Genomic DNA, 12,147 nt, shown 5'->3' with positions numbered 1-12,147 from the left:
CCAACATATCTAATAATAATAGTCATATAAGCATAATTCTTATAATAACAAAGTTGTGTTACCTGATCATGTTCTTAAGACATAATGGCACTAGATGCCTCGTCAACGAATTGGATGTTTAATCCTCTGAATCTACCAAATGGTTTTAGCAAGGGAAATCAATACAATTGAGTATATGAAAATGCTAAGCTGATTATAATGGTGGCTTAGCAACTGGTTTTTTCTTGTTAGCAATTAGCAACCCAATTTAAAAATAGATTAAATTATATCTCTATACTTGGCAGCAACCAATACACCATATATTCCGTAGCCATGCTTGTATCTCATTTTCTATATATTTCAAGGAATCTACTCCTTCTTCAATGATATATTGGTATCCACTAAAAAAGAACATAGAAAACTATGGTAGGTAGTCTTAGTGTAGCCATAAAATAGAGTTATTCTCCCATCAACTTAACCGTTACAAATTAATGGAAAATAAATCACAATAAATCAAATAAATAATTGTGAGACTTAATAAATTTATTTCCTCAAAATACACACTAGTATGCTACAACACACTAGTATGTTCTAGTACCCGATATGAGACTCAATTTTATTTTTCAATTCACACACCAATGTGAACTTTGTTCCAACAGTGCCTAACAAATCATTATTTGTATTTGTGCCCATATAAGTATTTCTCAAGTAAACGAGTATTTTCTAGAAGAATTTTTATTTTCTATTATTTAAAAAATTATAATAACTAAATATTATTTACAAAAACGGTCAAAAAGATTAAATATTTCCTTATAACTAAATAATGAATTTTTTTTATGAAAAATGTAAAAAAAAAATTAGTATAATGCTTATAAACAATAAAATTGTATTTTTTTTTCTTATAAAATTATTACACTTCATTAGTTGGAAAATAACTTTTTAATTCTTAAAAATAATCTTTAATTTATTAATCTAAGGGTTAAAAATAATCTTTAATTTATTAATCTAAGGGTTAAAAATAATCTTTAATTTATTAATCTAAGGGTTAAATAATCTGGTGGTATTGACTTGGGACCTGAAAGTGTAATATTCCTCTTTGAGATCTTAGGTTCGATTCTATCTCGTGCCAATTTGGGTGAGCTAATTTAACTTCTTAAAAAAAAAAATCAAGGGTTAAATAAGTAAATGACCCTATAATTTTTCGGAATTTCGTTTTAAGTCCCTAAAGATTTTTTTCGCATTTTTGGTTCCTGAAAAATTTTCTATCACAACTTTTGGTCATACTTTTAATCAAACTGTTGTATACTTTAACATTTTTCAACGGTTTTTTGTATTCATGTTTATATATTATAAGAACATCTCCGATAAAAATTTAGAATTTTTAACATAAGATGAATTATTTATAAATTTTTATGTGCAAAAAACTTAAAAATTCATATTTAATTCATCTCTTGTTAAAAAAATTTAAACCTTTACAAAACAAATTCATATAATGTACTAAACATTAGCGCAGAAAAAAAATTAAAATTGTACGGGTTGAATGAAAAATAGGGACAAAAAAATCATGAAAAAAAATAAAATTAGTAACTAAAAACAAAAGGGTCATGCTAACTAGTGCCCTGACACTAGTTAAGGAACTAAAGAGGGAAAGAAAAGAAAAAAATTGCATTGAATAAACAAAAATTTAAATTTTTAAGATGTTGACTTCACAAATTTCAAGATAATATTACTATCTTTAGTTACCTTAGAGCTGTGTTATTTAAACACAAATTTGGTCAACACGTATTTGACAACGTATAAATACAAGAGGAAATGAGTGTGCACGCATCTATAAAGAATTATATTATTTAAAAAATAAAAAAGTGTATATTTGTTTGGTTTGTGTTTAGAATTTGGGTTGATATATCATTTCTCGTTACCTACCAGTGCCCCGGGCCACCTGTGCATTTTCCAAAACAAAATTGCGGAAAGTTATAGGAAGAAGTTCCCAATTTCCATGTTACCACGGGGAAATACTTGTGATAATCTGTACTCCCTCCGTCCCGTAATATAAGCAAAAAAAATCTTTTTTTGATGTCCCAAAATATAAGCAAAAAACAACTTTTTTAATACTAAAGTTACAAAATTACCCTTAGTCATAATTCACTATTGTTTAGTTTCCCAATAAACTTTTGGATAGTTAGCTTCTTTCAATATGACTTTTTAACTTTCATCATTCAAAAAGCTAATTTTTTCCATTAACAAGAAGTAATTATAACAAGGGTAATACGGGAAACTCAATTGTTTGTTTTGATAAAATTTAGAGTTTCTTAATAAGTGTGAAATATTTTTTTTTTTGCTTATATTCCGGGACGGAGTAGTATTATATTATTAATACATAACACACGTCGCATGCCATCGAAACATCAAACATCGCAGTTCCATGGCGGCGTGGCATTTCCTCAAACATCTAACCTGCACATTTGGCGCCCGTTCGACCACCCTCTCCCGCCGCCCCCTAATGCGCTCATCACTACTTCCGTTTCTCTTCAAACATCATCACAGAGTTAGTTACCACTGGCCTTCCCATAATATCCCAACCAAATTCAAAATCCATACTGCAGCAACAGCTTCTTCAACTCCCTATCTTTCTGTTCTTATTCACTGTCCTAAACACAATGCGGTATTTACTTTACCTTTTTTCTTTTCTCGTTGTAATCTCAATGCTGCACTGCATATTCACTAAGTAGGCGAGTTCAGAGTTTTGAGTTTGAGTCCTATAATTGGCGATTATAGATTGCATTGTTTTTTGATAAGCTACTGATTGCATTGTTTAATTAGTTCATAATAAGTGTTTCGGAAACAACTTATAGTTATGAAAACAGCTTATAGTTTATACGAAAACATAACTTTATTTTATCTTTTGTTATAAATAGAAATTAGCTTAGACATAATCAATACTTATATTGATAAGTGCTTAGTTAAGTTGGGCCATGTTCTGTGTGGAAACAACTATACAACTACAAGTGTTACTCAGACTCCAATTAAATATTTATTAGCTTAGTTCCACCCTTGTTATGTTGCCAAAATGTTTGACTTTAACTTTTCTTCGTGCTCACAAGGATGCGCTTGGAGAAGCGCTGTTATGCTTTGGTGCAAGTTCTGTTAGCATGGATCAAAATGATGTCTGTCAAACAGTAGATGAGGTACACTTTTGCCATTTATTTTAAGTTTTCAATTATTGTTGTTGAGTGCTGTTAAGATCAGTTGCAAGATTACCTGAATATATGTTTATAAGTGAGGGCGGCAATCCTCACCCGATTTTGTAGGGTTGAGTTAGACCTAATACCTAATTCTAAGAGTGAGGATTGCCTCACCTTATAAGCCGGTTTTTTTATTCTTTTCAGATTTATTTTAAACGTAATAATGCTTTTTAGAATTTTGATTATGGTTTTTTGTTTCAAGGTTAATTGAATTTTTTGAAAATAAATATGGTTAGCAATAAAATGAGGAACGGATACCATACAATATAATCATGTCTTCGCCTGCGCACAAATCATGTTTAAATAACAACCTACAAAATATTACTTCACTTTTAAGTTTTAATCATTTCTGTATGACCAAGTTCAGTTGTCCTAATCAATGCCGGTTTGATTGTTTAAGACCATAGAATGAATTTTCGAGTTTTAAGAACATAGGGAAACCAGTAGATTTGCAGACATTTGGCTATTCATGTAGTCTTCTTATTTCTCTTATTTATTGTTGTCGACATTCTGTTGTCTCTTCCAGCACTGTTATTTCCGCCAGTACAATTTCATAGCCTGTTTCTCTTTCATTTGTGATTGTTTTTTTGGATTGGTTTTACATCAGTATGATATCTGCCCTAACTGATGAGCTGTTAGCCTGTTAGAGGTTGTTGAATGGTTAGATTTGGTTATAACTTATAAGTAAACTAGATATTCAACACTAAAAATAATTCACTGTATTCAGATTCAGTTAAGAACTTCACATTACATTTTTATTGATTGATTTTCACTCTGTTCTACTTTCTCTCAAATTTTATCAAGAGGTTTGAAAATCTATGATTGTTCAAGCTATGGTTCTTAGGATTTCCGCTGCAGTTTAGTATCAGGGAATGCGACATTTATTCTTTGCACAATCTTCTTTTACTGTATTTTTGTTTTTCTGGAAGCTCAGCTTTTACAGTAGTTCTTATAACCATCTTTTAAATTTAATGTTGAAAGGAGTAGTTTTACTCATTTGTGTGTGTTCTATAAGAATATTATTTTCTGCAGATATGCATTACTTCTATCTACCCTGAAGACGAGGATATTAACATGAGCATTTCCCATGCATTTGATTCTATTGGATTCAAAGAGAAACCAATATATGAAATTAAAGCTATTGAGGAGGAAGACTGGATAAAGAGATCTCAGGTCAATTTGATTTGCTTATTTTGTTCCTTTTAATTTTCATTGTCTGCTTTGCTATGTATATTAAAAGATTGAATTTAACTTTGTGTAGAAACTCACCTATAAATAATTCTTGCACTAAATCTACTTTTCTCCAGCCATATAGCATCTGCTCTGCAATATATATGTATAAAAGTTTGTGATTAGAAGGTTCCTTGCTTTGTTTTTTCACTCTGAAGAAGGATAGCAGAAACTTTTTTCTCAATCTTTTTTAGTATTTTTTTTCTCAAATTGTAACTGTGGGGCCCAAGTGAAATTCACAGGAGCATTATCATGTGAACCAGAAACTTGTTTTGCATGTAAAGTTGTAGTATGTCGCTAGTGAAGGAACTATTGATAGCAGAAATTTCTTTCTCAATCATTTCTAGTGTTCTCAAATCAATTAATGTGTGCGGCACAAGTTAATTTCACAGGAGCGTTCTTGTGTGCCAGAAACTAGTTTGGGATGTGAAGTTGTAATATGTCGCTAGTGATATAATGGACTTATTGCTAAATTCTAAGTACTAACTACTAATTAATTATTTTATCTCACACCAGAAGTTTACTGGTTTCAATTCATGATATTCTTGAATGCGGTATATTGTTAAGCACAAAATCTTCATATCCTTAATATTCTTGAGTGGCATATGGTTTTTTCTATCCTTAATAAGTTAATATTCTTAATATTGCTGAAATCATACTCATTTATCCATGCTTACAGGAATCGTTTCATCCAGTAGAAGTTACTAAAGGCTTGTGGGTGGTGCCCGAGTGGAGTACTCCTCCTGTATGACTATCTTAAACTTCCTTTGTTGATAATGTGTTGATTACTTGCTATGGTTGCTGATGATGCATGTCACCTCTCTTTATTGTCCTAACTTCTACTGGAAAATACTGCACTTGGAAATAAAGTGCAGTATTCAGACCACTAGTGGCACAAAGTTGCGAATTTTCACGGCAATAAAGTGCAGTACACCATTCATCCTTGTTGTCTACCTAATACTATGAATTCACGGCTTCTGCAGAAGATGGAAAAGTTGGGCCTGTAATGATTGGCGGGAATTTCTCCCATGTAGTAGTCTGAATGGTGTACTCATCTGTATTCAAACATTCTAAATTTCTAATTAGTATAGTATTGAACCGGACCAACACAACCACGTGGTACAAGAATTTTATTTGTCATCCAAAAAATGTGCAAGTGTGCATACAGGCATCTATCCGTCTATGGGTCGAAAACTAGCTATATTTGAGCTTGGCGCCCACCCACTTGCTTGAACAATTGTCCATAAATGGCTCAAGAAAACCTTTTTCTCTTTCAGATACAATATAAGTGGGAGATCCGTGCAATTTTATTATCTCTGTGATGAACAAACACCTTAGCAACTAAGAAATGAGCGAACTTATTTTGTCTATTCACCCCACACCTTAGGTAGCCCCCAATTAAAATTTAGACTATGCCTGTGAAGGAGTTTGTAGCAGCTGTAAAATAAGCCTGAATTATGATAAGGTTTTGTATTTGTTCTGTTGGAAAATACCAGATGATCTAGCTTCTTTCTCATTAAACCGACTGCACATGGAAATAAATTGCTTGATTTAAGTCTTTATACCTTCCGAAGAAAAAACAGTTGAAATTCTCTGTTATGAAGAGAAAGTTTGTATTCATCACCCAAAAAGAATTTTATTGTGTTTATCAGGAACTGACTTGTTTTGTTTTTATGCATTAAATTTAACCCAATGTTCAAAATATAAGCGAATTTCTGCTAACCGTTACTGAATTTCGTATAGGATGTTCAAGCAACAAATATAATTCTCAATCCCAGACATGCTTTTGGAACAGGAGAACATGCCAGCACTAAACTTTGTCTATTACACTTGCATGGCTGTATAACAGGAGGAGAATACATCCTAGACTATGGCACAGGCTCTGGAATTCTTGCAATTGCAGCTGTTAAGGTATTCAATTTATTATCAGCATACTATAGAGTTGAACTTATGTGAGAAAAACTGTTGAAGAACAAGCATACTCGAGACCACATTAATGGTCTTTTAGTTTAAGGCTTAATTACAATTTTGATCTCCCATTTTTTACTCAATTATTGAATTGGTCCCTCTATTTTTAAATCACTCAGTTTTGGTCCATCCTTCCAATTTTTTGACTTCAAAATGATGATGCGACATATTTTAAATGATATGACATACGACCTAATGATGTAGAATCATTCAGGTGAATTAATTATTTATATTTCACTAATTAAATAATAAAAATGAAATTTTTTTGAAGTTGAAACTTATATTTTTTAGGGGGTTTTCTTGTAATTTCATGGGTGCTAATCATTTTATATCATCAGATCGTATGAAACGTCATTTAAACTATGTCAAATCACTATTTTTTAATCCAAAAATATATAGAAGGGACCAAAACTGGGCAATTTTAAAATAGGGAGACCAATTTTTGAGCTGGTTAGAATAGAGGGACTGACTATAACCGTAATTAAGCCAGTTTAATTATGTTCAATATCAGAAAGGTAGAAAATGCAGTCCTGGACTCTGGTGTTTCTACTTGTGTTGGCCATAACCTTTTTGCTTCTCTGCAAAAAGCCCCTAATACTTCTCGATACGTACTCAAAAAGTATTCATTACTTTTACAGCTTTTCAATAATGTTTATATATATATATATATATATATATATATATATATATATATATATATATATATATATATATAGTTGGATATTCCATTCCGATTTTGACATCCTGTTGTATTATTAGTTCGGTGCTGCCTTTGCAGTTGGGATTGATGTAGATGCACAAGCAATTGCATCAGCATATCAAAATGCTGCCTTGAACAACATTGGACCAGACAGAATGCAACTGCAGCTAATTGCTAGCGAAAATACTTTATCGTCTGAGGGTGACCAGACATCTGGAGTTGTAGAGGGAGAAAACACTCTTGACATACAAACTTTTACTGACAAGGATAAGTATGATGTGGTCATTGCAAATCTACTCTTAAATCCTTTGTTAGATAATGCTGATCAAATTATCTCTTGTGCAAAGCCTGGAGCAGTTATTGGTCTCTCTGGTATATTATCTGAACAGGTAATTTAGTTAATGCTTATTATTGATTTTCTTTTTCAATAGGCAGCCTTCTGTTAATTGTCACCTAGGATATTCTGTTTAGTCTAACTGTTTTTCAATTCTATGGTACACCTGGGTTCATAGCCATTGTGTTTTATGCAGGTTCATTACATCATTGAAAGATATTCACCATTCTTAGAAAGCATAGAAGTATCCAAAATGGATGACTGGGCCTGCGTTAGTGGTAGAAAAACTAGGAATTTGGATGCAGATACCTGTAATTGAGGGTTATTTGGGTTGTGTTGCTAAACCTATTGACGGTCGAGGAGAAATTTCACGATGCTGACTCATATGTATAAGTGATCAATTTGGATGGTTCTTGTTTGGTAGTTCCCAGGCAACCTCAATCATATTTTGTATGTTGGGAGAGCAGGATGTATAAAAGTTGCTTTAAATTTATGACAAGTACATGTCTAAGATTGGTTAATAGGTATTTTTTAAAGTAGACTTCATATATCATGTTTTTATCATTTATCTCGATCATTTGTTTATTTTTTAAATAATCAGTAAGAGAATCACTAATGAGCGGATGCCTAGAACTTTTTTTAAGGAAAATAGTGAAGATTTGTCTCTTGATTTAGAGATTTATGGTATATGTAAACTTGTTTGAGATTGTATAAGATGATCCATTGTGGGTCTTACTATTGTATAAGTTTGTTTCGTCAAAGAGCAATTTTGTCATGTTGCCTACCGTGTTTCGATGGTTATTGTATTATTATTGTCATATTGTGGACTAGCTCCTCTCATCTCATCTTCAGTGTCCTGAAGTCCTCTACGCCTGCTCCTCCACCACTGAATCCCTCCGCTTCTTCAATTAATCTTGCTCTCACCACCCAACCTCTGACAAATTCGAAGAAATTGGGAAATGGATTAGGTACAGTTGAAATTTTGGTGCAGTCACTTTATAACCGTTCGATCACGATCGGACGGTTTAAATAAATGCAGTCAATAAAAATCATCCCCACCAAAAACTACCAAACCATGCAGTTCATCATTATCCACCAAATAACTCACCGCCACCTCTCCTCGCCCTCTTTCGTCTTTTCCTTATTTGAGTCCTACGGTCAACCAATCCATCCAGCTTTTCGACAATTGCAAGCAAAGTCTTCAACTTTCTTCATAATCTTCAGCTCTATAACTCCGTCATTTTCGCCCTGAATCCAAACTCTTCCGCACCGCCTACGCCCTCATTCTCTGCATGCCTTGCAAAGGCCTCACCCCTAACAAATGCTTGCACCTACACACTTCTCGTCACAAGAATTCCTATAATCTCTACATTGTTGAGGCAAAATCCATTTTAGTGTTTTAATGACAACAAACCTTATGGAATAAATGTTAAGTTTTATGAATGGTGATCTACTGATGTTTGCACTTGAGTTTTTGTTGAAAGATAGGTAATGACAAAAGTGGACAAGCTAGAAGCCACTCACATCAACAAGTGCATTTTATATACTCAAACAATGAAAGAATCGGAGTAGCATCAGATGATCATAACAAAAGCATCACAAGCTTCATGAAGATTTTTAAAGGATGTTGTTTGAATCATAAGAGGTTTCATTTGAAGATTCAAACAAGAAAGCAAGTTTCATGGTTAATAGTCTTCCTCATCACCACAAGGTTCACAATGAGTATTAAAGATTCAAGGAAGAATATGAAGATCATAGTTGATGGAAATACATTGCATCATGAGCTACATAAGAACATATTTGATGTTATCATGTCAAAGCTCACATTGAGTTTTGTTACATGCTTTGAGGATTTACTACTACAATTAATATCAATGGAAATGATGCATATGTTGAAGATCTTCAAAACCTACTCAAAGTTTCATCTTAGCTTCTCAAGACAAGAATGATCTAAGAATGATTTTCCATGAATTTACAAAGGAGCTTATGCACCACAAGGCATAAAAGTTTCAATCATTGTCTAAGCTAGAAAATGATAATCCTCATGATGAGTACTCCCACGCCTCCACTAAAAGCATCTCAAAGTACTCAATGAACAAGCAACAATGTGTGCAAAACATCAAGAGGAATTGTGGAAAGTTTTGCAGCAACATGAAGATCCCTCTTTAAGAAAATCTTAAGATACTGTTTCAAGAATGATCTGAGAACATTCTTAACAGACAGACTGCACGTTTTGGATTAAGTGCTTTCTGATTTTATAAGTCAACTTTGGACAAAACAAATAAGCACTTTACAAAGGAAATATGGATCAAATCTCTACAGAAGATAATCTCTTTTGGGATCAACAATATTGATGGAATTTGAGCATATACCTTTCCTAGTCATAATTCATGCAATGAATTATGAGTTTGATCTTTCATGATCTTTTATGGTATTGATCATCCAATGGAAATATATGATCATAGGCCAATCAAAATGCAACAACAAATTTTGATCTATGAGTTATGATGCACTTGAGCCAATTACACACAAGGAACATTCTTTAATGCATGTGTCATAACAAGTACTCTTTTGTCCTACATGCTTTGATACTTTTCCAGCTTGTTTATTCTCAAGCTAAACCTATTTCTGAAGTGTCCTTAAGCCTACTGAACAGCTGCATATCACAAGGAAGGAAGGATGAAGCTTCACCACACTTACTGATATGCTGAAAGAATGGTTCAAGAATGATTCAAGAATGTTCCTGCACACAGTTTTGCAAAACCACCTCCAACTGTCATGATTCTTTTTCTGAGGCTTCAAACGGCTATATTCTGACCTCTGACATTGGAAGGAAGCAGGAAACAACTCATTTGTACTTGCCAACAGCTCACACTTCTTTGGCTCTTGTGGATCAAAGCAAAATTCAGTTCAAGACTGTTTCAAGAATGAGCAGAGAATCTGGCAATTTTGCAGCAGCTGTCTAAAGCATCTTTGGCACTGAGTAACAGCTATAATTTGCTCTCTAACTGATATACTTGAAGGCCAAGACTCACACATAAGGTTGCATCTATAAAAGGCAAGCAAATCCAAGAGAAAGAGCAAGAGTTCAAGCTAAAAATCATCAAATACTTGTTTTTGTCTACAAGTTATAAAGCTCTTCTTTCATCACTCAAACTCAGGCTCTTCATTGACATCATATTTCTGAGTTTGCTGAGTGTTTCTATTTGCTTCTCAAACAACATTTGAGTTTCTACAAGCAAATTTCTCAAGAGACCACTTTTCAACATAACCCACTTTTGAGTGGTTGTATCTTTGTCTCTCAATTTTACCACTCACACTCCAGCTCTCTAACAACCTATTGGATCACAATATTACTGAGTGTATTTTGTATAAGCTTCTCAAACTAGTTTTGAGTTTGTGTATAAGCTTAGATCCAGAACAACTTCCTTTGTAAAAGAAAATGGCTCAAGTCAATACGTAACTATTGATTGAGTGACATCTCTGTAAGGCTGAGGTAGATCAAGCTTGTAGGGCTTAGAGGTTTTTGATCTTGGTTTAGATCAAAGAAGATTTGTATTTGAGATCGGTAGTATCTCAAGATCATAGTGAAAACTCACAGGCGTGGGGGTTGGACTAGCCCAAGATTTGGGTGAACCAGTATAATCTTTGTGTGTGAATCTCTCTAACCTTTAACTCTTTATTTTCTGTAAACACGCATCACACGAAACACTTCATTTACAGTTACTTTGAAATTCTCACGCAGCTGAGATTGTTCTTAGAACAATCTGATTTTTAATTCACTAACATTTATCCAAGTATATACTTGAGATCAATTTAGTAGATTGCAGGATTAATTTTAAAAGGGTCACAATTCAAACCCCCTCTTTCTTGTGACTATTTCTTCCACTTCATGCATAACATATATATTGCAGCAAAAATAGTCTATTAGTTGATTTCTTGCAAGAAAATTTTCAATACAAAAAAAACTCTACTTATTCTTGCAAATGAAGTCCCTCAATTCAAAATATTAAAAGTTTAAAACCTATAGATCCAACAAATGATAAATTCCAGTAAAAAAGAGGATAATTAAAAACTAAATTTCTGCTTACAAAAAAATAAGCAAAATTAAATAATTACGTCTTCTCATTCCTAATATTGACTTGAGATTGTCACAAATGTTATTTTAAATTTGCTTCATTACAAACACTCTAAAAACTCTACTTAAATACCTATTCTCATTACTAATATTGACTTAAGATTGTCACAAATATTATTTTAAATTTGCTTCATTACAAACTCTAAATGCTACATTTAAAAGGTCTTTCAAAAAAATGGGCTACAGATCACATCTAACTAACGAAGAAATCTCCATCTCGATAAAACTAATTAATACTATATATTTGAAAATTTAATTTTTAAATTTTTTTTTGATACATAACATAATTTTTTTTACATAATATATTAAATTTATTGGAAAAAGAAAGTATGTGTAAAAAAATAGGAATTTATTGGTGAATTAAAATTAGGTTATAATAGGAAGATAATATGCAAAAATACACTTTCTTAATTTTGTGTTACTATTCTGAATGGACACTTAAAAACAAAGGAGGAGTACAACAAAGAATGAAAACATGAAAATCAATGCTTACGTATTGATCCTACTTTTTTTTTATTAAAGTATTGAACCTACCTTAATTTCCCAAGTACACTAT

At 32.5% G+C, this 12,147-nt stretch overlaps 1 protein-coding gene across 1 annotated transcript; it reads left to right on the top strand.

Annotated features, from left to right (window-relative positions):
- The first annotated feature begins 1,912 nt into the window (after positions 1–1,912).
- LOC123895301 (ribosomal protein L11 methyltransferase) lies at positions 1,913–8,001 on the top strand. The gene is made up of 7 exons (XM_045945557.1): positions 1,913–2,641; positions 3,081–3,164; positions 4,254–4,394; positions 5,131–5,196; positions 6,195–6,362; positions 7,179–7,508; positions 7,650–8,001. The coding sequence occupies exons 1-7, from the start codon at positions 2,402–2,404 to the stop codon at positions 7,770–7,772; spliced, it is 1,152 nt and encodes a 383-aa protein (XP_045801513.1). The 5' UTR covers positions 1,913–2,401; the 3' UTR covers positions 7,773–8,001.
- The last annotated feature ends 4,146 nt before the right edge of the window (positions 8,002–12,147 follow it).

Source organism: Trifolium pratense, linkage group LG7, assembly GCF_020283565.1.
Source record: "Trifolium pratense cultivar HEN17-A07 linkage group LG7, ARS_RC_1.1, whole genome shotgun sequence".
In the NCBI taxonomy this organism is placed as follows: domain Eukaryota; kingdom Viridiplantae; phylum Streptophyta; class Magnoliopsida; order Fabales; family Fabaceae; genus Trifolium; species Trifolium pratense.
Note: the sequence above shows the minus strand (reverse complement) of the source record. Positions and strands in the feature narration are given on the sequence as shown.